The sequence below is a fragment of the Juglans regia genome, chromosome 13 (genome assembly GCF_001411555.2).
Source record: "Juglans regia cultivar Chandler chromosome 13, Walnut 2.0, whole genome shotgun sequence".
Classification (NCBI taxonomy): domain Eukaryota; kingdom Viridiplantae; phylum Streptophyta; class Magnoliopsida; order Fagales; family Juglandaceae; genus Juglans; species Juglans regia.
In genome coordinates, this window is record NC_049913.1 from 1,174,842 (window position 1) to 1,200,787 (window position 25,946).

Here is a 25,946-nt window from a genome sequence, read left to right on the forward strand (position 1 = left end):
TATCACTATAGCTAATAGTATCATATAGTAATATAGTATTAGTAATTAATAATATAGTGATTTATATAGTAATTTATATATAGACTTAAAGTGGATTACTAATAGTATTAGTATTAGACCATAAATCTAATTAATATACTAATATATATTAGTATTACTAATATATTTATCAAAAGGAATATGTTGAGAATTTATTAGGTCAAAAAATATAATTAATATAAGATATTGTTATATAAAATTTATATGAATAATACTTTAGTTATTATACATTAGTATTATATGTTATTATAAATTTATAGATCAATGTTTATCCATTAGGATTACATGTTGATGTTGTTATGCATCTTAGTGTTTATAGTATATTATATATACATTAGTATTACATGTTATTATATTTATACATTAGTAATTTAGTGTTACAACTTACATGTAATATGGTAGTAATATTGTAAATTTATAATAGTATGATATTTACATATAGTCATATACTAAACTATTATTATTTATTAGTCAATTTAGTTTATATATTATAGTATAAATATATTATTTAACTAGTATATTATTGAGTTTAACTAACTATATAAGATATAGTTGTATAAAATTTAAATGATTAATATATAGAAATCGGAGGTTGAGGCGGAGTCGGAGGCGAAGGCAGAGGCGGAGGCAGATCAAAGCTGAGCCGGAGTCGGTTCGTCAATGACTCCAACTTGTCAGAGCTGGAGCGGAGTCGAAGCGGAGTCGGATTTGAAGTTGGATTGTCGGATTTTTGCTTAGCCCTAGGTGGCTCTAATGCCACCCAATAAATAAAGAAGTGTCGGCAATATTATTGTGAAGTAGCACTCCACAAGTCGCTAAAATACAACTCCATACATAATAATCAGGAGTTGCATGGTGATGGAGAACAAATACCTAATTGATATTGTCATAAAACATCATTTGAGGTATACAATTATTTGTAAACAAAGAGAGGCGATTTGGATGCGTGAGTGATTGAAACTTGAAAGTATGGGTATTCAATTGGATCCGGATCCGAATATCTAGCCATAACCGGATCCGGATTCTAAAATCTGGGCTTCGGGAGGATAACCGGATTCAATCCGGATCCGGGTTATAACCGGATAAATCAGGTTTTAATTTTTAATTTTAAAAAAAAAAAACTTTAAAATTAAAAAAAATATTTTTATAGCACTTGTTTTTTTTAAAAAAAAAATTGATATGCTTAAATTGCCCAGATTTAAAAAATAATAATAATTTAAACACTTTTTAAAAGATTTTTATATAAAAAAAAAAGTAAAGAACAAAATAAATAAAAATGCAAAATAAATAATATTGTTGTTACATCACAAGGCAAAATATAAATTTACAAAAAATAAAATAAATAATAATACATCACAACTAATTAACTAAAACATAAATTTACAAAGAACAAAAGAAATAATAATACATCACAACTAATTAAACTAAAACATTAATACTAATTAAACTAAAACATAAATTTACAAAAAATAAAATAAATAATAATACATTACAACTAATTAAACTAAAACATAAATTTACAAAAATTAAAATGCATTAGTCTTCACATCTTGAATCTGGAATTTGGCAAAAACGTTGATTTATTTCACCTTGATCTGGTGATGCCATTTTGGAAAATTTTCTACTGGACTGAGTCTCCATAAGTTGCCAACAACATCAATTACAACAGATAAATAAAAACTATAATGATTAGAAACAATAAGTCAAAAAGAACAAGAGAATAAAACTTGAAACAAAACCTCATAAAGACACTACAATAATTATTGTCTTACAATTTTAGTTCTTGGGTTTATATCACCAAGAAAAAGTCTCATCTTTCTTCTAGGAGCACTCTCAAGTTAATGGAAAAGCGAAAACAATTCTAAAATAAGAAAGGCAATCACTCACATGGGTCTCTCAACCATATCTAAAAGCCAATAGAATGTTTACAAAGAAAACAAACAAACAAATAGAGGGGTTAATGTTGAAACTACTGCTATGTTCAAGTTAGGCCACAAAGGTCATGATCAAGGAGATATTAGAATAAAGGGGACACATTGATTACCAAATGAATGTTTCAAGTTAGGCCACAGAGGTCAACCCACCAGGGTAGGGATAGAGACTATATATAAGACAATGAAAAGAGAGACGGTCATTTAAGCTAAGGCACACAACTAGCCTCATATCGATATATCAGAACAAACAAATCCATATGGGTCTCTCAACCATCCCTTTATTTATTTACTTATTCAAAGACAATGACAGTATATATTAGAACAAACAAATCCGGATGCATATCTCTACTTGAAAAATGAAAGGTCCCCATTTAAAAAAGAAAAAAAATATTAATATCATAAAATTATTATGAATAGTGATACGCGTATTTATAAATTTTATTACAATTTTATATATAAAACTCATTTTGTCAATTTAATTTTAAATCTCAATTGCTATTGTTATTATCTAGTACATTTGGTTGGGTTCGACACATCATCGTTCCTATCCGAACCAATGACGTAACAAAGTTACAAACATTTACTTCCTTGAAAAAACATTCGCTCTTGCGTACGATGTTTGCACCTAACAGTTCACCTAACAGTTATAAGTACTCGAATTGATCACTTTATTCTTTAACCAACAATCGGTCAACTGAGTTTGCGAACAAAAAACTGAGAATCCTTTAAATTTTCAACGCTATTTAATTAATTTGTACCATAAATTATCAAAACTGTCAAGTTTGAATACCAACTATTAAAATTATGTGACAATTTACACCATCGATTGTATAATCAAAAAATTTCACAACTTCTTAACATTACACACTTTACATTATTTTTTTATTTTATAAAATATTTATTATATAAATAATGAATAGAAAATTTGAAATAATTTAAAAAGAATAAATTCAAAAAGAAAAATATTAAAAATTTTAAAAAATATAAAATATAAAATGTAATGAAAGTTGTATAGCAAAACGCTTATATAATATATTTCACAGTTAAGAATAATTAAATATATGACGTGCAGCACGTAATTCCTATATTTTCTTTACTCTTTTTTTATATGTAAATAAGCAAACGGACCCTTTATTTAATTCAGTGTTTATTTTATTTTATTTTTTTAAGTTGAATTCACATGAGAAGGCAAGTAGTGCGGAGGTCAGCGGGGCAGCAGTTTGTCCTCCATGGAATGAACGGGTCTTGGTTTTAAAAGATTGGTATTTTTGAGCCTTTGTTTACGCCGTGGCAGGATTGTTACGAGGTGCACGAGTGAAAAAATCACTTTAATATTACGTTTAGATATAATAAATGTTTCATCTTATTTTACCGTTATTATTTTTTAAAATTTTTGTATAAAATATAATAAATAATTCAAATTTTCAAATTTCAAAACATTAATAATAATAAAATATAATATTCTAACTACAAGCACATTGCCATTACAAAAATAGTGGACGTATTTAGTTGCAATGATTAGGGTGATATTTGAAATTTAATCTAATTTTAAGTTGAATCTAATATCTAAACACTTAACTCTTAAATCATTAAATTTATCTCAACTCAAAACATTTTTACACATGAGACTCACAATCTTTTTCAATCTAATATCTCTTTACACACGAGACTCATAACCTTTTTTAACTTCCTATAAATATATATAATTTTTTTAAAAAAAAAAATAGTACCCCAATTTTATTGATAACTCTCACTTGTGACGGAAGAAAACTGTGGTCACAACCAATGTTTTGAATACCGTACCGGACGCCGTATCGGTCAAGGCACTGGAACGAAATATTTCAATACTGGTACCGTTTCGGAATAGCGTTTCGGGATAACATTTCGGGATAGTCGATATATAAATAAATTATACATAAATACATATATATAAACTAGAAATAGTCTAGTTTGAATTGGAGGTTGAAAAATAAGTTTGTAGTTTGAAAAAAAAAAATTGACCGAAATATTGGCCGGTACGAAACAGATATAATACCTGTACCAGCCGGACGGCCGGTATGAAAAATTTCGACTGTATCAACTAGTACGGTACGAAATTCACAACACTGGTCACAACCCAAAATCTAGGGGTTACACATATTTAGAAAGGACCAAAACCCAGGCCTAAAAAATTGTTAGATACCAAGCCACAATACAATTTGTCAGAAAGATTGAAGAAATAAAACCAAAACGACAACCTGAAAGAAAAAATAACAGCACATGCATATAATAAAATAAGGATTTAACCAATTGCAAATTAAAACATACCTCGTGAGGAAATTCTTAAACAAGGAAGACCAATTTTGTCCGTGCGAAGAAAACCTCTTAATTTACTGATCAACGGGGCCCAATCACCCAACCAATCAATAGTTAAACCCTCCGCACCCTGTTTAGCAAGAAAATCCACAACCACATTTCCCTCGCAAAAAATATGGCTCACTCTATGCTCCAATTGATCCAGACAACTTTTTAGCTCATCCCAATAATCCTCGAGATACCAAATATTACACTAATCCTTTCTAATCCAATTAACAAGGATTTGAGAATCAATTTCAATATCCACATGATAAAAGCCAAGTTGACAGCACCTTCTAACCCCTTCCAACAAAATAAAAAAATATATATAAATTCATCTTAACATTCAAATACATATAAATTCATCTTAGATGAACTTCACAAAACTAACTCTACAATCTCAATATACATAAAGAACTTAATTCATCTCAACATTCATACGGGCCTAAGCCTGGTCCATTTGGAGACAACCTTACAGAATATATACTTGTCTTTTGATAAAGTTTCAATTTCCTTCACGTGGCTTCCTTGCAACGCAGGCTCCAACAAGTTCTTCAAGCAAATCTGTCACGACTGTCCAAAACGACTCCCTCCATCTTTCTTCGCTGCAAAAATAGTTCATGTAAGGCATATGTTAGATTAAGAGACAGTCATCATAGTGACATCTGTCCAAATTTAGAAGAATTGGGGAAGGAGATATATGAAAACTCACATGAACGTTCCAACAAATGGTTTAGAAAATTTAAAGCATCTTTCCTCTTCCATCTTCCTTCTTGCCAAAGAGAAATATTAGGTTAACATTAATTAAAAAAACTAGACAATCATCCTAGGACCAAACGGCATCTTCTTCCACCATAAATATGGGATAGAGCCTGAAAATGCAGAAAAGATACCTAATAATCTTGGCTCATACATTGTTAGAAAGAGAAAGGAGATATAATGACCTTTATAATACATGAACATAAAGAGTCTGATACATCCGTACATCACCCACACCCCCAGAAGAAAAAAAAGACTTCCAAGTTCCACACGACCTATAAGACACGGTAAGCAGTCGCTTCAGAAACTACTAGACTTTCCCCGTGACCTAAAAAACTTAATAATATGGTCATAAAGATCTTTCTTTGCATCTATGCTCAAAATGAAATCTACATGACCATAGTTCTCAAGATAAAACAACTCTGGTTTCGACCGCAATTCCTTGAGAGTATGCTGCACATCCATCACATCAGCTAAATCATCATTGCCCCCGTAAGCCATCCATAGTGATAGCGAGTCGGGTATGTGGCCAAGATCAAATACAGGAGGTTTCGACTGACCATATAGCTTCAGGTTTTTGAAAAATCCATAGTCATACTTGGAAAAGGTACCCTTGCGAATCACTACAAAACACAATGGACACTATTGTAAACAAAACGACTAAAAGATGCAAGCCTGAGCCCTCTGACCCTTGTTTTCCACTCAAAAGAAAAAGAAAATGTCAGAGCATACTTTGGAAAAGATGACGCAAGTTCTTTGAAGATGATGGGTGAGGTTCATATTCAAGATAGAAATCCACTCGTGAGTTATTGAAGCAACAATTCTCCCCTGAAACATTAATGAACCAACTTCATATGAAAAAAAGAAAGAGTATGCCTTAATATCAAAGACTTATAATATAGATTAAAGACGCCATTAGGTTGAAAATGCACTGCTGATTGACTTGCATCACAGAAGCCAGCGACACAGAAATTCTCTATGTAATAGAATGATGGAAACTACGCTCCACATGCTGCACTGTTGCATGAACAACAAACTGGATAAAAAAATAAATAAAAATCCATCAACCTTCTAAATACAAATTGCATTCTCAAAGATTCTTTTTTTAGGATAATATTGGAAACAAATCCAATGTAGATGGGGTAGGGCCAATTGCTTGGAGAATTAGAGTATGTGTTTACAAACCAGAATGACAAGGGTTCAAATCCATCCTTTCCTTGCCTGAAACTGGCCAAAAAGAGAAGGGCCTTTCCCTCTGGGGGCAGGAAAATCATGATCAGGATAGCAGACCCAAAGCTACAGAACTTGGGTGTGGGTCTTTGTTAAAATATAATGACCCTACTTTTTATGTTAATTTATCGTTAAGACAATGGTGGATAAATGATATATTTAACATTGCATGTCCACACGACTCAGCATATTTTTTTTTTTCTTTTATGCGCTGTAATTCTTCCTCAGCAGGGCTTGGGCAGAATTAGCATAGCAAGTACAAGTATTAGTAGAATGGAAAAAATGTGTCCATGTCCATTTTTGCCATGGACATGGACACATTTTTGCTTAACGATAAATGTGTCCATGTTATAGAGAGTAGAAGAACCTGTTATAGAAGTAAGCAAGTCATTGCAGTCAACATGGCCATCACATACAGAATCCAAGAGGTTGACTCCCCAATCACTGAAGATTATGTATGACACAAAAGTTTTTAGTTGTACCAAGTTCAAGCAAAAGAAGAAAGAAAAATAGTCGTAGTTTATAACCTTCTAAGGTTCAGTTGATGAATGCCCATGGCAAGAATCATCTGTCAGAAACAAGTATCTATGATTAATTTTACCACCAGAAACCATTTCTACAATGTCATTCAATGATAGTAGATAAGGAATACCTGATCAAGATGCATGTTAACCATTCTAAGTACAAATGGAGCGGTGATATGTTCCAAGTATGATATTGGACATAAAAGAGCAGCAGCCTCAACCATTTCCTCTATATTTGGCTGAGTGAAAGCAGCCAAAGACATGATTGTCCCCTGAGAAGAATGGAAATAAATTAAGCTCATACAAAAAAAAGGAAGGCAGAGTAAACAGAGAATAAGATTTGTAAGACCTGTGAATGTCCAACAACAAAAATTTTGGTGTTTGTCATAGAATTTATGTAGGATATCATGTCCGTAAGATCATACATAGCCAATTCCTGCCAACTCCAATCCCAAAAATCCTGCAGAAAACATGAACTTAGTATGGTCACTTTATTGAAGCAGAGTATGTTCTAGAAACCTTGACTATAACAATTTCTCATTAGACTGCCATGCAATATATATACAGTCTTAATATAAAAGTCAATCCCCAAACTTTTCACACCCAAATTACAGGTGCTTCGCTGGAAAAATTTGATAACAAAAGAGAAGATAGTCACATAAGCTAAGTAACCTTATCTTTATCTGACAAGGATATATGCCCATGACTCCAACGTGTTCCACGCACATTTCCAACCCAAACATCAAAATCATGATCTGCAAGGATGAAGCCCAATGATTGCTTTGGAGAATCCAGAAACCATGAATCACCTGCCTGTTTGTATTTGAAATTTTGGAGGAAAAAAGATAGGTTAAATCCAGAAACAAGCTTAACAATTGTTGCAAGTACATAACCCCAACGTTGCAAACTTACAGAAAGAAACAGTTTTAAAGCAACTTTTAGGTGCATATCCAAAAATTACTGGCACACAATTGTTGAATCACCAAATGCAACAGTTACGTCACAGTGTAGAGTTTCATCCAAATGCAATGTCTTAATTCGTGGTTGTAACAAGTGGTAAATATACAGAAGTTATGCCGGTAAAAGACATTTGAATCTTATAACACAGACAGTTGGAGAATTGCTTTAAGAGAAGCAGCATAGGCCTTAAATTATAGTGGTTGGGAACATTCTTTGTTCACAGACAAAACCCTTTCAAGTAATATCAAAGAATCAGGACAAGCGGGTTCCTCAAACAGCTATTTGACCACAGAAAATCACATACAACATGTTTGTTCTACCTAAGCAAGCTATATTAACATTGGCAGTGCAAGTAAAAATTCTAAATGGAATCAGGCACTCTCCCGTACAATTTGCATACCGATATGTATTCTAACTTCATTTTATATTAAAATGCATGACCATTTATTTTTTTTATCGGTAAAAATAATTTTATTGATCAAAAGAGTAAACAAGAGCCCAAAAACGCACGGCCATCTCAAAGAGTTAAAGAGTTTTTGTTTTCTTTCCAAAATGTTGGGCCAGTGTAGGGAAATATCTGTAGCAAGAGATAATAAGGAAGCTCACCAAGAAGAGACCATGCTGAAGGAGGACCGGAGGACCCCGCTGTTCTTTTATATCCCCAGTACGAGAAGACACGCGCTGAAGAGCCAATAAGTAACCATCCTTTGTTTGAACCTGATAACATAGGGAAAAACTTCCAAATTAAGTGTAAGCAAACAATGATTTGAATTACAAAACAAAAATGAATCTCTAGAAAACTGGTAAAAATTCCTAGCAACTATTCCACAATTTCGCCACAAATTTCAACGAAAACTTTCGAATTGTTCACTGATTCTGAAACGGAATGGAGGTAGATGGCAAGGCTCCTTGCTGCTTGAAAATTTGACGAAAATAAGAGTGGCAATCAGCAAGCAACAATTATATAGACAAAACAACTTCCCTGCTCAGCTTTTGGGAAATTTACAAATTCAGTTTGACTAGGCAAGACCCAGTTCACTCGATTCCCAATTTTCCAAAGAATAATATTAATAGCTCTGACGTTCCATTTTCTTTTACTTTCCTGCAATTTCTACCCAACCTAACTAGCGATGACGAAAACAAAGAATCCCACTTTCCAATTAAATCACTAAGAAAGGAATAAGCGAGAGCGAGAGAGAGAGAGAGCGCCTTGTGTTCGGAGCAATGATATCCCGCGGGCTGAATGAGCTGGGCACACAAAGTGACATCAGGAGGTCGGGGGCGGTGATTGGAATTTCCGGTGAGGGTGACGGCGAATTGTGCGCGGATTTGGGAGGCGAAAAGACAGAGGACCAAGATCAACACCGCCACCAATAAATTCTCCATTGACACAGATTGGAGTTGGCGGGAACGGATGCGAAGGGAAGGGAGGGGACTGCCCCCAACCAACCAGAGGAGACGTGTGGAAGCTTCTCTTTCACGCCGTTACCGGTTAACTTTCGTAGAGTACAGTACACTCCCACGTCCCACGCGCTGTGTTTAAATTAGCTTATCCTCGACCACATGGCACAGACAGTCGACGGATAATTTATAAAACAGACGACGATCTCCATTAAAATCGGAAATATTCTGGGACATCTGGAAATAGAGCTGCTAATCTTATCGCACAGTTTTTTATTTTATTTTTCCTCATATATTATTTAGATATAAATATTTTTTAATTTTTAATTTTTTCATCTGATCATTAAAATTTTTTTAAACTTTTAAATAAAAAAAATTAAATTTTTTCAAATCACAAAATAAAAATTATATTATAATAATATTTTAATTTTATAATTTTTTTATTCAATTTTTTTTATCTAATTTCTTAAAATCCAATGAAACATTTTAACGCAATCATTTTATTACTGTTTACAGAATTATTATTTCATTTCATTATCCAAATACCCCATTATTCAACTTTGGCTAGTTTGGACAATGAGGTATCTCATATATTCTATATATTTTATTCCTAAATATTACTTAAATACAAGACACTTCTTAATTTTAAATTTTAAAATTTTTCATTTAATTATTATCTAATCATTATCTAAACACAAAATTTAATAAATTTTTTTCCAAACTTCTTAACAAAAAAAATAATACAAAATTTTTAAATTTTTAAACCCAAATCATGATAAAAATTATATTCAAATAATTTTTTAATATTTTTATTTAATTTATTCTTTATCATTTCTCAATACCTAATAAAACGTCTATTTTTTGCACAACGATTGTTTGCTAATTTGACCAAAGAGTTTTTGGACGAGACTTATAGCAGTTAGAGCACTCTCATTGGATTAATTAAAATTAAATAAAAATTTTGATGAATATAAGAAAAATTTAACTTTTGACTATTCTATTTACATAAATCTCTACATTGGAATAGCTATTTTTTTTATTATATATTAATAAAATAATATAAGATAAATTTGATTTTAATTATTCATATCAAATTTCCACATTAGATTATATATTTATTCATTATATGGTAATGAATAATTAATAATTTCAAAATTATTTAATTTTTTTAATTAATAATTTATTTAATTTTATCATATTTTACTTATTATATATTAATTAATAATTATGTTCTTATTAAATTAATATATTACTAAGTCAAATTAATATATTAATTGTAATAAAATATGTGATAGAAAGAAAGGGAGAGAGAAATAATTAATAAAATATGTATTTGATGTATGTACAGTAATCTTCAAATTTGAAAAAAATTTTGACAGTCACTATAGTTAAATTTCAAATATTTGGAATTTGACTAATCTAATGTGAGCATATTTTACTCTTTAATAGCTAAATACTCATTGAATTTAATTTTTAACTAATCTAATGAGAGTGCTCTTAAGGGTGTAAGTTTATTGGTCTGGATCAACCGGACCAAATGGTTTAGTCTGGACCGGATCAAACTGATAAGCATATTGATTAGTTTCAATCCATATAATCTTAGAATTTCGATGTTCGGTTTGATCTTGACGTGTGATGTATTTGGACTAGACTTACCGAAGTATATATATAATTTTTTAAAATATTTTATATATATTATTTTATGTAATAGTTGTATAAGATAATTATATAATTTCTGTTTAACCTATTGACCATATGTATTTAAAGTTTGAATGATATTGCGTTTTTTAATTTAATTTTCTCTATTTATTGTTTTTAACTATATTATTTTGATTTTTTTTTTAACTTTTTTTAAGTTATTTTTTAGTACAAAATGTGCAAATAAAATTAAATAGTTGATAATAAAAAATGTAAAAATTGTTGATACTTTTTTTTGTATAGTTGGATCAAAAATATATATTAAAAGTAATTTTAGACTTTTATGTGTTTGACCTATTTTATATTGATCCGGACTGAATGGATGGTTAGATCGTTAGCTCGATAAAAAAAATGGTAAATTGAAATTTTTAGTGTGATCCAAAATTCTTTTTATGAATCGATGGGACCGAACCAATTAGATCGATGATGACAACAAATATATAACTGGTTACCTAGTATAATATTATAATCTCAACATTGACAAAGTAATAAAGAAAAATTGTACTCATCAATCACTATTTACTTCCACGTTTCACATTTATAACTTTTTCATGAGGTAGGGTAGTGAATAGTGACTAATGAGAATAATTTTTCAGTAATAAGACATGGTTTCCTTTTCAATGTGATGACAGAGTTATATGAGAATCATGGATAAAGATGATACATGCGAACTCCTAAACTAGGAGTGTAATTTGGTCCGGTCTGATTCGGACTGAACATCCATAGGGACTGGTAGTTATCAGTCTAGTTCAATTTGGTCAGTCCATTCGGTGCGGCCTAATTATTTTATTATTTTTTAAAATAAATTAATAAAAAAATTATTAAATTAAAACTAAGGTTGCGTTTGGATGTTGAAGTGAGTTGAATTGAGTTGAGTTGAGATGATAAAATATTGTTAAAATATTATTTTTTAATATTATTATTATTTTAGAATTTGAAAAAGTTGAATTGTTTATTATATTTTATGTTGGGATTTGAAAAAGTTGTAATGATGAGTTGAGATGAGTTGAGAGATGTTTAAAAACCAAACGAAGCCTAAGTGAATTATTAATGTGAATTATATAACTAATTCTTTAAAAAAAATATTTTACTATAATTATATTTACGATATTGATAGTTACTATTTATTAACTTAGACTTTACTGTTTAGCATGCATAATTATTAATAATGTCATATATTTTATATATAGTTAATGAATATCAAATAATTTTATTTTACATAGGTTATTCATGTTTGTTTGCAAATTAGATATTTAAAAAAACATGACCTAATTATTTTAATTAAGTGTAAATAGTAGAATATGTGTGAATGTATAATGTATTAACTATTTACATATAATGACATAAATTATTACATGATTAATAATTTATTATTAATTGATAGCATATATTATTTTATATTTTATATGGATAATAATAATATTTTAGATAAAAATTATATTATTAATTGATATAATTCTTATATAAAAATAATATATTAAATTATTAAAAATATTTTTAAAAATATATATATAAGAGTTCGGTCTGATTTCACGATCCAAAATTTATAAACCTCGTTATCGGACCAAATTTCATCTATCCATGTATTTTGAGATCTAGACTGACCGATCCTAAATTCAATCCGATCCAGGTCCGGACCAAATTATTTACTGCCTAACTCCTGCCATCATGAATCGTGCCCGTTTCAGATGGCTTGTTCGACAAGTGAGAATGGAATCTTTGATCAACCGCTTCCATTTAACCCATGCCTTGCCTCCCCCGTTGATATTTTATTTTCAATCGATATGGTATTTCTCTTTCTTAAATAGCTATCTATTTAAATAGGAATTATTCTATTTGTTATATCAATAGAATATGTTATATCAATAAGATTTATTTATTTAAAATATGTTATATCAACAGGTCTTGCGTGAGAATAACCAAGTTCGATGGTGAGATCGCTACCCCGAATTAGCCGACTGTTTTGGATATTTTAGGATGTTGTATTATCAGTAAATACGATTTTAACATTGAAATAGGGTGAGGTGATTTATAAATAATAATAAAATTATAAATTAAAATTAAATAAAATTAGATGAAACAGGTCTTGCGTGAGAATAACCAAGTTCGATGGTGAGATCGCTACCCCGAATTAGCCGACTGTTTTGGATATTTTAGGATGTTGTATTATCAGTAAATACGATTTTAACATTGAAATAGGGTGAGGTGATTTATAAATAATAATAAAATTATAAATTAAAATTAAATAAAATTAGATGAAGCGAGATATCTATCCAAACAGGTACTAAATAGTGAAACAAAAGCAATGTTGCTTCAAAGTTCAAATTGTGAAATGACACTTTGGAATCCAAGGTTAGAAATGGAGAACAGGGTTCATTTCGAAGAGCCCTGTAAGCGACCAAGTTCAATGTATCCTTTTTCTGTTTTTTCTTTTTTCTCCAAAAACAAAAGTCGTACGTACTCTCCACGCTTATCATTATTTCCTTTCACCAATCCAATTAGCCAGGAATCACACCTCTTCCAAAAAGCTCACAGATCCCAGGGTTTCGTCCACCATCTATCCCAATGGCTTTCTCGGAGTTCAAGCCGCTGGACGAGAAGTCCCTGGTCGACTACATAAAGTCCGTACCCTCCCTCTCCTCTAAGCTCGGAAGTAACCTCGACGACGTCACTATTAAAGAGGTCGGAGATGGTAACCTCAATTTTGTCTACATCGTCCTCGGTCCCGCCGGTTCTCTAGTCATCAAACAGGTTTTCATTTTCCGGAATTTGATCTTTTTTTTCCCTTATGTATAGCAGAACATTTCATTTGTCATGCTGTGTATATATAATCGGTATAAATTTCGGTAGATTGTTTGGGCCCTTTGGATTCAATAACAAGTAGTAGTTTGCTAATACATGTGCGCGTTTTGACAAATGATTTTAGTTTTCGACGAACTGGTGCCTTAGTGTTACAGACTTCATAATTATTAAAAGACTTACCTGCTATGTTTTTGTTGTTTTCTTGTAGTCAACGTGTATAATTAGATCCCTCCATGTGCGATGATCAAATTCTTGGCTGCATGATTTTGCAGGCTCTTCCATATATACGTTGTATAGGGGAATCTTGGCCTATGACGAAGGAACGGGCATATTTTGAGGCACTAGCTCTGAGAGAGCATGGTCAATTTAGTCCAGAGCATGTGCCTCAAGTTTATCATTTTGATCGTACTATGTCTTTGATTGGCATGCGCTACTTAGAGCCTCCACATATAATCCTGAGAAAAGGATTGATTGCTGGTATTGAGTACCCCTTTCTGGCAGAACACATGTCAGAATACATGTCAAGGACTCTTTATTTCACATCCCTTCTTTATCGTACCACTACGGATCACAAACATGCTGGTATGTGCTGATTGTCTATTGCCTTTGAGGTTTCACATACTTTTTCTACTACGGATTCATATTTTCATTTGAGGTGTTATCCTGACAATGCATAGTTAAGAACTTATATTGGATTTGGAAGGTTTTCTATTAGTCTGTCTTCAAATTTTTGTGTATTTGTTTACCAATACGACAATATCTTTCAAGGATATATTTAATTGTGTGACTAATTTTGGTTTACACATTGCAAAGTAACTTTCATGTGAAGGTTTAACTTGATGTTTTCCAAGGTGCTGATGATTTTTATTTTTTTTTAATTATGAGGGCTTTGAAGTGTACCAATAGGTTGATTTAAGATTGATAAGGTTGAGAATAGTCTTGCTACCTCTGACCCATTTTTTATCGCATGCCAGGTGGGAACATTAGGTTGTCTAGAGGTTAGTTTGAACTTTAGTCTGTAAAAGTTGATTAAAGTGGATGGCCTTGTTTTATTTTACCTCCGTATCCGTTCTGTGAATTCTTTTCCCACACCCACTGTCTTTAGAGCATGATTTATGTTATGATTAGGTGAGTTTTATTGGTGCTGTGCTTATAATGTTGATTTGTATTTATATGATCTGTCTCGTAGTCTTACTCATGCTATTGCTTGCTTATATGCAGTTGCTAAATTTTGCGGGAATGTGGAGATGTGCAGGCTCACCGAGCAGGTGGTTTTTTCTGACCCTTACAAGGTTTCTGAATATAACCGTTGGACTTCCCCTTATCTTGATGGTGATGCTGAGGCTGTTCGGGAGGATAATAATTTGAAAATTGAAGTTGCTGAGTTGAAATCCAAGTATTGTACCTCCTTTCGTTTACTTTCTTTTCAGAACATGTGGCAGCTCTGTTGTTTCTAGTATTTTATGATATCAAAGAGTTGCTTTCCCTGTAGGTTCTGTGAAAGAGCCCAGGCACTTGTACATGGAGATCTCCACACCGGTTCTATCATGGTTACTCATGAGTCAACTCAAGTTATAGATCCCGAATTTGCATTTTATGGGCCTATGGGTTTTGACATTGGAGCATTTCTGGGAAACTTGATTTTGGCTTTCTTTGCACAAGATGGACATGCTGATCAAGTGAATGACAGAAAAGTATGTCTCCATTTAGTAATTTCCTCTCTGTCTTTTCTCTATGCTTCTTGTTTTATTTCTTAATGCATTTAGTTGTAATATATTTGATGGTTTAGAGGCTAATTTTTAGTAAAGTAATTTACAGGTTTTAGTAAAGTAATTTACATGGCATAGTCTTTATGTCCTGATTGTTTACATCTCTACAGTGTTTGTCTTGATATATTTTCAGGCCATTCTAGATTTAGGTGATGTTTTTATTCTCTTTCCTTTTTCTTCAGAAAATGATCATTTACTTGTTTTATATAAATATATTTACACACTGTACTTGGGGCTTTGCCTCTTTTTATGAATAAAACTTCTTGATTACCTATGAAAAAAATATTTGCACACACACACACACACACACTTATAAATAGATGCCTTTTTCTTGTTTTCATTGTATTTTGATTCATTTTAGTTGTAGAGTTCTGATGTTTTTGTTTTTGGATCCACTTGTGTTTTCAATTACATATCTATTGCTCCGGGACTTTTGTCTTTAGAAAAGTTTTTTTTTTCTTGGTTGCATTAAATATGAAAACCTTTTAGTTATGTTACTGATGTATTATTATTGTTGTTGCTGCTGCTGTCGTTGTAATTGTTATTTTTATCAATGAAACTATTGGTTGCAGTTTCCTTACATGAAACTATTCTTCATTTGTTTTTAAATGTTCATATCTTAATTACCTTGTTCTGCAGACATATAAGGAGTGGATTTTGAGAACAATTGAAGAGGTTTGGAATCTATTCCACAAGAAATTCATTGCGCTTTGGGATGAGCACAAGAATGGTTCTGGTGAGGCATATCTTCCTGCAATATATAACAATCCAGAGCTTCAACAGCTTGTACAAAAGAAATTTATGGAGGATTTGTTCCATGACACCCTTGGATTTGGTGCTGCCAAAATGATAAGGTAACAAAACCGATTACAGATTCTAGATAGAATGATGGTCGATCAACAAGGAAAAAAAAAGCAATTACACTGCACATTTGGGGTTCATATGTTGCTCTTGTGGGATAATTCCCCTAAGGTTGATCCTTTTATGATCTCTAATGAGATTCTTATTCTAATATCTGTTGGGCATTTTTAACTCAAATAATTAATGTTTCATTTGTGGGGCATCTTTCTGCTTGACAGGAGAATTGTTGGTGTGGCACATGTTGAGGATTTTGAATCAATCACTGATGCTAGGAAACGAGCGGATTGTGAACACCGGGCTCTTGAAGTGGCAAAGTTGCTTCTCAAGGAACGGAGGAAGTTCCGGGCCATTACTGAAGTTGTTTCGGCCATTAAAAAACTCTAGTCTGACAGTTTTGGGTGAATGATAGTTTGCTTTAGTATCCGTCATGAGGACTTTGCAGATGTTTGTATTGGATGAACTGTTACCATGTCTATTGTAATGTCAACCTCAACAAAGAAAACTACTCAGTCTGCCACTGGTCGATTAAAGATACTTATAGATTTTCTTTAATTAACAAGTGAAACAAAAAGCGAGCTGTATATGTACTAGCAAATCTGTTTACAGAGTGCTGCTGTATGGTGCAAGAGAAAACATTCAAAAAAAAAAAAAAGAGTAAAAACTATGCTAATCCTTTATCTGGAAAATTGATTTATCATATGAATCGTGATAGTGGAGGATAAAGCAAAAAGCTTATTAATTTGTTAATCTCGGTGATCAACAAGCCCTTATTTTAAGTCATTTTCCGTAGTCGAGGAAAGGTTTGGCCCAGCTGGACGACGAAGTAATCAGCACTAAATGATATAGCGATTCGTAATCCACAAACCATTCCTACCGGGAGTTAGAATTCATCCGAATATTTCGAAACGTGAACAGCACTCAAGAAAAAAAAAAAGAAAAAAAAAAAAGAGAAATGAGTTCGGCAAGTTTAGGACTAAAAATAATTAAAAAATAATATATATTATTGTGACGTAAAAAAACCACATGCAACAAATTAAATAAGAAACTTTTGGGCTAGATCGCTTGAGCCACAAACATGCATGCATCAGTAAAATTAAGTAATCATCCAAGCACATTCATTAATTTAAACTCTTTATTATTCATTCCATGCAGTGCGTACAAATTAATAAAACAAAATACGATCATTTTTATTTAACTTTATTATATATAAACTCTTAACACGAAATCTTTAATTTCCATACTTGGCTTTGTAGTCACTCCAAAGCTGATCAACAGATTTGCCAAGCAGATCAACAAAATAATTAGCACTATAGCCACTAATCATTTTCTTATTCAACTCGGCCACGAATCCATTTCTAAGATCATTGCAGTAGTCCAAAAATCGAGCTGTAACATCATAGCCTTGGTCCCACTTATCGCCTTGCCCAGGTTGAACCCAGTGGCCCGGTACGTACCCAGATCTCAACCTCACAAAATCAGCAATTCCTTCGATCAATCCTCCAGGAGTTTCCCCGTTACCGTTCCACTGCCATATGTGTGTCATTTCATGGTAAATCACTCCGGTGATTTCTCTTTTCAGATCCCCCGTATAGCCATTGATGTATCTGGCGCTAACGTGAATCTCGTTATTGCTAGCATATGCGACACCATCCATGTCGTCAATGAACAAACTCACTTTTTGTACGTTCTTTTTGTCCGCATCGTTGGTTTGCTGGAAGAGCCTCCATATGAAGTCCGTAGCAGAAGCCAATGTTTGCAAGCTGTATTCAGATCCAATATCGTTGTCGAAGCGAACCCCGCCGGGAGTGTTGCTGGCAGTGTTAGTGACGGTGTAGTCGACCGCACTGATGCCTTGAATGGCTGCTAAAATCATAAGGAAGCTGGAGAGGAAAGGAATGTGGCGATCGACCATGGTAATTTGTGCTGTGCACTTGTGCTTTTCTTTTCTTTTCTTTGTTCCAGTTGGTTTTGCACAACAAATGCACTGGTGCTCTGTGATTTATATAGGGAATGCATGGGACTTTTAATTAACCAGCTTACAATGTAGACAATGTGGTCCTCGGATGACTTCTTGCGAATTATGAGCATGACAATATTGACACCGACGACCAGTTTATCCCCGAAAAAGAAACATTGACTTTGATGATATTCTAGTCATGTACGATAATTTCTTTTATTGGCCGTCAATATAATTTAAAGTTTTAAGTTAGGCGTTTTGCTTTTGGCTGATTACTCAGCCTTGTCGTTTCTTTTGAGAGGATGTAATTTTTAAAAATAGAATATAAATAATTAAATTTCTCTCTTTGATCGTGTAAAAGGAATATAAATAAAAACACTTGATTTGATTTGATCTGATCCGAGTAGTGTACGTTTAAGAGAATGGATGAGATCCCATTTTAATCTTTTCTGTTCTTTAAAAACTCCAAAAAGAAAAATCGAGTACTAGAAATCACGAGCTCTTATGATCATTTCATTATTTTGAAAATCATCCATCGCGCAAATCACGAATCCAGTGATCACTAGAAATTGGATATAGAAGTTGAAGTAGTCTAGAAAACCGGCCGTCCACGAACCGTAAAACTAATTGTGAAAGTATTGATCGACACGAAGATCAGGACAAAGACTCTACAGTCTGGTCCATATTATGGAATGGAAAATGATTTATCTACAACACATTTTACAACACATTGTACAACAATGTGTTAAATGAGGGGCATTATTGTAAAATCATCTTATTTTTATAAGATGATTTTACAATAATGCCCCTCATTTAACACATTGTTGTACAATATGTTGTAAAATGTGTTGTAGGTGTATCACTACTTGTTTTTAATCTATAGATGCATCGCTTTGAATGATTAATTTTATCGTACCTCGATCGCCAGCTGAAATGATGATGCCGGACAAAATTGTAATAATTTTATAGACTAGTTTTAACAGAAAATTCAGAAAGAAGGAAGGCAAGAGAAACGTTCAAAATTTAGAGAAAATGACTCTGATATTCAATTCACAATTATCAAAATTTAAGAATCTCAAATCAATCCACAAGTCAGGTTGTAATAGCTGACAATCGACCATATCAAAATTTTACCAAAAATATAAAAAAAATCCCAATAATCACACAAAAAATAAATACATAATAAAAGAAGTACTCTGCTAAATATCTAACCCAAATCGAGTTTAAAATCACTTCCTAAACGATAAATGAAATATTATCATAAAAGGAAAAAAGAACTAAACATAGAGATTTTGAGGGGAAAATAGTAGAATTTGGCCTAAAAAATGAAGTACACCAATGCCCACGACATGTGTGCTGAAAAGAACTTCTCGAATTGAGGTCATATGCGCGATTTTGATACAGCCTGTAACTAGAATTATGGCCAAAATACAGAAACGTGTCCAAAACTACTACAATCAATGAAAGATCACAATTTCTTATCATCTTTGTACTGATTTGCCACCTCAAGGTATTTCAGCACAGCTAATGTGCAATCTAACAATTTAATATTATCTGATTTGGATCCTTTGCATCAAATGAACTCCTTATGAGTTATGGGGATTGGTAATTATCTACAGGTTCAAAACTCCATGCACTATCAATATATCTTCGCAATATCTCTTTATATATATAAAGTGGTTATTTAACGGAAATTCTTATTTTAACGATTTTTATTATTTTTCTGATAAAGTTAACACCATTTGACCTACTAAAAATGCTTGCAACCAATAAGTTTTGTTTTAATATCCGGCCCCATACATTAATTGAGGTTTTAGGGATAAGTACGTAGTCATCTAAATATTATTTCTAATTTATTATTATTATTATTATTATATGCCCAACAAGCCCTTAAGATCAATTTTTAATACTGATTTGCATAAACATTAACAGTCCTATATACTTAATTAATAATGCTCAAATTATGAAGAAAAAAAATAAAAAAAAAAAAATTATATATCATGTATATATTATCAATATTTATTTGTTGTACGTACAATATTTGATTTGTTTATTACTTTACTGAAATTTAGATTTTTTTTAATCTTTATTTTTAATCTTTTTTTAACTTTGTATTTCTTTTTCCTAGACAAATAAGTGGTTATCTAACAAAAAATCTTGTTTTAACAATTTTTTATTGTTTTTCTGTTAAAGTTAACGTCGTTCGTCTATATGTATATTATCAAAGTGCAATAATTAATTATATAGGTCAAGAAAAGTAGGCTGCGGAGATAATCATTATGACTAGGACTAGAAACCCGAGTTTAGTTTTTGTGCCTCAAAAAGATCAAACTACAACTCATCACCCGTATGTACATGTATGTATGTATATGATCATGATGAATTTCGTGTCCAATTAAGTTCTATCTATCTATCCTATAATAAACGTATGTACGTCCACAAGAACTATCTAATGTATCTGTCAGTGATTGTAATTAAAGCTCCAATTAGACTTCTTTAAAACTATCTGATGTACATGTCAGAATTATTTCTTACAAGTTGGCAGAATATGCCCTCCCAAACTTAAAATTACATATCAATGATTGTAATTAAAGCTCTAATTAGATTTTTTTAAAATATCATAACGTTTAATTATTTATAAATTACATAAACATTATATTGTTATTTAATTAACCGAAAATATTATATTTTTATTAATAAAAAATTAGTCCTTAACAAAAAAAATTAAATATAAATTAAGTAAACGTGCATTGCACGTTGTTTTCATCTAGTATATAAATATATATATATATATATATATTTGTTTGGCCAAATTATATATGATATAGTTTCCATTTGACGATACGTAGGCGGCCTCTTACAAGATAAGATTCTGTGTTTGGGGTTTTCCTAGTGGGGATTGAGCGAGCGTGCTAATCCGAAATGATGACTTGAATTTGGTGAATGCAATTATCTAATGTCTACTTTATTATAAGTTCATGATCAATTAATCTGTTAATTTAGGTATAATTTAGATAGTGAGATGAGATAAAATAATTTTAAATAAAAATTGAATAAAATATTATTTTTTTAATATTATTTAATAATAATATTATTATTATTATTTTAAAATTTAAAAAAATTAAATTATTTATTATATTTTATATAAAAATTTAAAAAATTTATAATAATAAAATAAAATGAGATGAAATATTTTTCAATACTGACTAATGTTATGCCACTTTTGAGTGCAGCAACGTAAGTGACAGCTTGTTAATAATGGGGTTTTTTTGTGCTTCTTGGGCTATCACTGCCATGATTGCAAATTTGCATGGAACTGATCAGTGATTGATGGACTCCAATTGTCGAATGGACAAAGGCATTATTGCTTGCATTTTTGGGTCAAAGAAACGCGAGAAGTTGAACATTTCAGGGCAATAAATCTCGGTGTTTGTGAATATTATATTACTAATTCATATCAGATCAGATCAGATCAGATCCGATTGAAGGTCGGTTCACTTGGTGCTGGAATTTGCAGTTTTGAGTTAAGGAGACGGTTTGGATTTGAAGATAATTTAAGTTAAATTAAGATAGATTGTAAATAATAATGAGATAAATTATAAATAATAATAAAATTTATGAATTGAAGTTACTAAATAATAATAAATAGTAATAAAATGAATTGAAATAAATTGTGAATATAAACTTCTCCTAAAACTTCGGTGCATTAATGAAAAAGGATGCCCACTGAAAGATTATCCATCAAGCTTCTGTTTCTTCTTGGCACGGAACATTAATATCTGCGGGCATGAATGGACATTTTGACCCCAATTCTGTTTTTTTTTTTTTTTTTTTTGAGTTCAGAATAAACAATCCCATTAATACTTGGAAGGAATTAGTTGTTAGTCCGAGATTATTAATTTTCGTACAGCTTAAAATAATTTTAAGAAAACTGCCATACATTCTCAGACTTTGCCCAACGTGACTCATTTTCGAGTCTAGACAGTACTATAGAGTGCGACTCCATCCATTATTGTCATCGATAAACAATTAAGCTCAGTTTTTACACCGTCGGCGTTGATGTTTTGCTAGAAGATGTCCTTACAACCGGATGGGACCGGACCCGATTAAGCGAGCCTTGCCAGTAGTGCTTGCAGCTAGCTCGACTACGCATTCAACTGGCCTGATGGGGCCCTTGAAAGGAATGGCCGCTGGCTGCTATAGTAATAAAAAAAAAAAAGGAGCGAGACCGAGAAACTCGATCGTCTTGAACCATGGCTATGTCGTCCCATTTCGTGGTTTTGATAGCGAAATGATTGGTTTTGCATAAGAAATTTTTAATGCGACAGAGCTTTTACAAGCTGCATGCAAGCACATTTCAAGTTCAACTTGAATGAGTTGAAAATATCCAAAAAGAAATGCAAAGAAGAAGGCATTATAATTAAACAATAAGCTCCTAAAATACTTTTATTTATCTTATATCGCACTATATATGTTGATCATGAGGCAGTACACAACATTTTATTCATGTTAAGAAGCTGTTCTTGAAACATCGCCTTATTTTAATTTACATACTTGGCTTTGTAGTCACTCCAGAGCCTATCAACAGACTTGTCGAGCAGATCGGCAAAATAATTAACACTATATCCCGTCCTCATTTTCTTATTCAAGTCAGCCACAAACCCATTTCTAAGACTGTTGCAATAGTCCAAAAACCTAGCCGTAATATCGTAGCCTTGGTCCCATCTATCACCTCGTCCAGGCTGCACCCAGTGGCTTGGCACATACCCTGCCTTCAACCTCACAAAATCAGCAATTCCTTCAATCAATCCTCCCGGAGCCTGCCCCTTACCATTCCATTGCCATATATGAGTCATTTCGTGGTAAAGCACTCCGGTGATTTCCTTTTTCACATTGCCCGAATAGCTGTTGATGTATCTCGCACTAACATGGATCTCATTGTTGCTAGTATATGAGATTCCATCCATGTCGTCAATAAACAAGCTCACTTTTTGCACGTTCTTTCTGTCTGCAGTTGTATTGGTCTGCTGGAAGATTCTCAATATGAAATTTGTAGCAGAAGCCAACTTTTTCGTACTGTATGCAGAACCAATATTCTTATCGAAGCGAGGCCCGCCAGGAGTGTTCTTGGCAGTATTTGTGACAGTGTAGTGAACCGCATAGATGCCTTGAATATTGGCTGCTAGGATCACTAGGAAAGAGACGAGGAAAATGTGGTGAGCCATGGCTATCTTGTGATTCGCTTTTCTTTAATTTTTTTCGGTTGTTTTGTGCATGATAAACGTAGTGGTGCTCTGATTTATATAGGGGATTAGATTTTTCAGCAGGTTGCAAGGTGGTCCTCGAACTACTTGCAAATTCGTAGGGGCATTTGGCAAGCCATGGTGAATACAGATGCAATCATGCAATAATGTTATTTTTTAGCAAATACAATATGCTGAACAATTAAATTTTTACGGTAAAAAATGGATAGTACTTTTAATAAAAATCAGTATTACAAATATCTGTACTACCAATTTGCAATTTTTTGCAAGTTTTAATAAAAATTAGTAGTATTATCCTTATCATGACTACCTTCTTTTTAACTATGGTACTATAAAGATTTTTTTTATCTATAATATTATGTATTTTAAAATTTTAAAATAATTTATTAAATCAGAAATATATATATATATAAATATATATATTACACCACTATGATCCTTTTTTTTTTTATCACACTTCTTATCTCCTTAAATCATTTCTTATTTTTTTTTAAAAAACAAGTCAAAAGATAATTCATAGACAATATTTAATCATTACCCTAAAAAGTAATCTTTAATCAGTTTATTTGCTCACAGATTGCGTAATTCACAGGGTGATATACCATTCATATGTATCAGTATTCTAATTCATTCAGAGCTATATATAGGCTTATAGCTCATGGAATATTTGCTCACACACACACATAACAGATGAGCATCAATTTTGTTAATACGACGTCCATGATAAATGATGATGATCAAATAGACATGAATACATATCGGATCATCTTATTCACATTAATTAATATCATTATATCTTGATATTAACAAAATTGATGCTCATGGCTCCGATCGAAGTAGCTACTGAACTTTTTCAGGCCCAATTACCCTACTCAGGCCTAGTTGCCCTACTTAGCAAATGGATTTCGAATCTTTGATTAGCTTAATATTAACTCCTGTTTAATAATGTAAAATAATAATTAAAAATAAATCTAAAATACTATAAAAAATAAGTTAAAAAACTAAAATTTAAATCCAATAACTAAATCAAACTACAAATTGTAAACCATAAATTTAAATTTAAAACTCCAAATCACAATAAATTTAAATTTACAGTACCAAAATATTGAATAATGTTATAAGTTTCATTCAAATGTGAAATAGCCACAATGGCCAATGCCCCGCATCAGTCTTGGACAGTACATGCATTTGAGTCGATGACTCGATACTTGATAGTGATTTCCAATTTTCCTGTATGAAGTTTTAACTTTTATTGATTAGATGTACTATCTTTTCTTTAGTCATTTAATTATAAACTTCTAAACCATCAGCCAAGACTCCAAGTGATATTATGAACTCACCTCTACCTCTGACTTTGACGAGTTTTGCATGATGGTAATCATCCAACGGTGCGTCGGTCTCAGACTCTTAGTCATCCAAAATTAGTTTAAGGTTCACAGCTAGGTCTACAAAATCATATAAATTATAAATTAAATAATGAAAATATTAAAATTATGTAAATAATTATTTAAAATTATAAAGTTACCTGATCCAAACCTATAACTCTCGGTGTTAACGATATTTACTCCAATGGGTGTTAAACTTAATTAGTTCTGTGTGCAAACGAGGGCCTCGACAGTTGTCGATGCCAATTAACTCCGATAAGCATTCAAAACGCGACCTCTAGTGCTAAACGCCGACTTAGAGGCAACCGTAGTGATAGGAATGGCTAGCACATTTCGGACTGTTCCGGAAAGAATAGGAAGTTTGGTGGAATTAACTTTCTACCAAGTTAATAAATAAAATGTATCACTAGGTGCCTCACACATCTTCTATCAAATAACACTCAACCTGACCTACACTGCATAATATTATTCGATGCACGAATTTGATGATATGGCCACACCGGTGGTGATGAAAGATCTTCACATCTGTCATCTAAGAAAGATGCAAGCTGGTCCGGCGTGAGGAGCTATGACTACTACTTGTTGGAGGAGTAGGCTGACCATTGTTGTTGTGGTGGCTATATAAGTCATCAATATAATTTCTCAACTCTCTAGTAAACTCTTCAACCATCTCTACCTCGAGGATGTCCCTGGTCTAAAATTCTATAATTTCCAACTTATATCAAGGGTCAAGGATTGCAGCCACAAATAATAACTTATTTATATTCTCAATATTCCTCCAAAATTTATCATATTTAGATTTCATCCTCATAGCCATAGCAAATAACAATCCCATAGTGTCAGCACAACTTTGTTGCAAGTGGTCATGAAGCCCCGAGAGTTCGTTGAAGTACAAGTTTGCAGTATAATATTTGGATCCAGATATCCACATAGTTATATTATAAAACAAGTTCAAAAAATCAACAAAATAAGACACTGGCCTGATCAATTGTGTTCGGCGCACGAAACCCCATTCTCCCCTACTTACTT

General features: G+C 32.1%; 4 protein-coding genes across 5 annotated transcripts; 1 reads left to right on the top strand and 3 right to left on the bottom strand.

Annotated features, from left to right (window-relative positions):
* Positions 1-4,614: 4,614 nt before the first annotated feature.
* Positions 4,615-9,421, bottom strand: LOC108996328 (triacylglycerol lipase 1). 2 transcript variants are annotated; one of them, XR_004798009.1, is made up of 11 exons: positions 8,990-9,413; positions 8,387-8,497; positions 7,493-7,633; positions 7,170-7,280; positions 6,949-7,092; positions 6,824-6,864; positions 6,664-6,740; positions 5,799-5,894; positions 5,252-5,689; positions 5,020-5,076; positions 4,615-4,912 (listed from the first exon to the last, which is right to left on the bottom strand). XR_004798009.1 is itself a non-coding variant. In XM_035684542.1 (9 exons), the coding sequence occupies exons 1-9, from the start codon at positions 9,164-9,166 to the stop codon at positions 5,367-5,369; spliced, it is 1,221 nt and encodes a 406-aa protein (XP_035540435.1). In that variant the 5' UTR covers positions 9,167-9,421; the 3' UTR covers positions 5,187-5,366. The 2 variants fall into 2 exon arrangements, 1 of the variants encoding a protein (XP_035540435.1); XM_035684542.1 differs by lacking the exons at positions 4,615-4,912; positions 5,020-5,076 and having other exon boundaries at positions 5,187-5,689; positions 8,990-9,421.
* Positions 9,422-13,276: 3,855 nt separating this feature from the next.
* On the top strand, positions 13,277-17,006 carry LOC108996191 (methylthioribose kinase-like). Its single transcript, XM_018971964.2, has 6 exons — positions 13,277-13,630; positions 13,954-14,263; positions 14,903-15,077; positions 15,174-15,375; positions 16,090-16,304; positions 16,530-17,006. The coding sequence occupies exons 1-6, from the start codon at positions 13,445-13,447 to the stop codon at positions 16,693-16,695; spliced, it is 1,254 nt and encodes a 417-aa protein (XP_018827509.1). The 5' UTR covers positions 13,277-13,444; the 3' UTR covers positions 16,696-17,006.
* A 399-nt stretch (positions 17,007-17,405) lies between these two features.
* LOC108996194 lies at positions 17,406-18,336 on the bottom strand. The gene has a single exon (XM_018971966.2). The coding sequence runs from the start codon at positions 18,221-18,223 to the stop codon at positions 17,540-17,542; it is 684 nt and encodes a 227-aa protein (XP_018827511.1). The 5' UTR covers positions 18,224-18,336; the 3' UTR covers positions 17,406-17,539.
* A 4,358-nt stretch (positions 18,337-22,694) lies between these two features.
* LOC108996193 lies at positions 22,695-23,534 on the bottom strand. Its single transcript, XM_018971965.2, has one exon. The coding sequence runs from the start codon at positions 23,491-23,493 to the stop codon at positions 22,810-22,812; it is 684 nt and encodes a 227-aa protein (XP_018827510.1). The 5' UTR covers positions 23,494-23,534; the 3' UTR covers positions 22,695-22,809.
* Between the last annotated feature and the right edge of the window lie 2,412 nt (positions 23,535-25,946).

Coding starts and splice junctions, on each gene's coding strand:
- LOC108996191 (XM_018971964.2), top strand. CDS start 13,445: ATGGCTTTCTCGGAGTTCAAGCCGCTGGACGAGAAGTCCCTGGTCGAC. Junction 13,631..13,953: donor GTTCTCTAGTCATCAAACAG/GTTTTCATTTTC, acceptor ATGATTTTGCAG/GCTCTTCCATATATACGTTG. Junction 15,376..16,089: donor ATCAAGTGAATGACAGAAAA/GTATGTCTCCAT, acceptor CTTGTTCTGCAG/ACATATAAGGAGTGGATTTT.
- LOC108996193 (XM_018971965.2), bottom strand. CDS start 23,493: ATGGCTCACCACATTTTCCTCGTCTCTTTCCTAGTGATCCTAGCAGCC.
- LOC108996194 (XM_018971966.2), bottom strand. CDS start 18,223: ATGGTCGATCGCCACATTCCTTTCCTCTCCAGCTTCCTTATGATTTTA.
- LOC108996328 (XM_035684542.1), bottom strand. CDS start 9,166: ATGGAGAATTTATTGGTGGCGGTGTTGATCTTGGTCCTCTGTCTTTTC. Junction 7,281..7,492: donor CCTTGTCAGATAAAGATAAG/GTTACTTAGCTT, acceptor TGTTTTCTGCAG/GATTTTTGGGATTGGAGTTG. Junction 6,741..6,823: donor CATCAACTGAACCTTAGAAG/GTTATAAACTAC, acceptor CATAATCTTCAG/TGATTGGGGAGTCAACCTCT.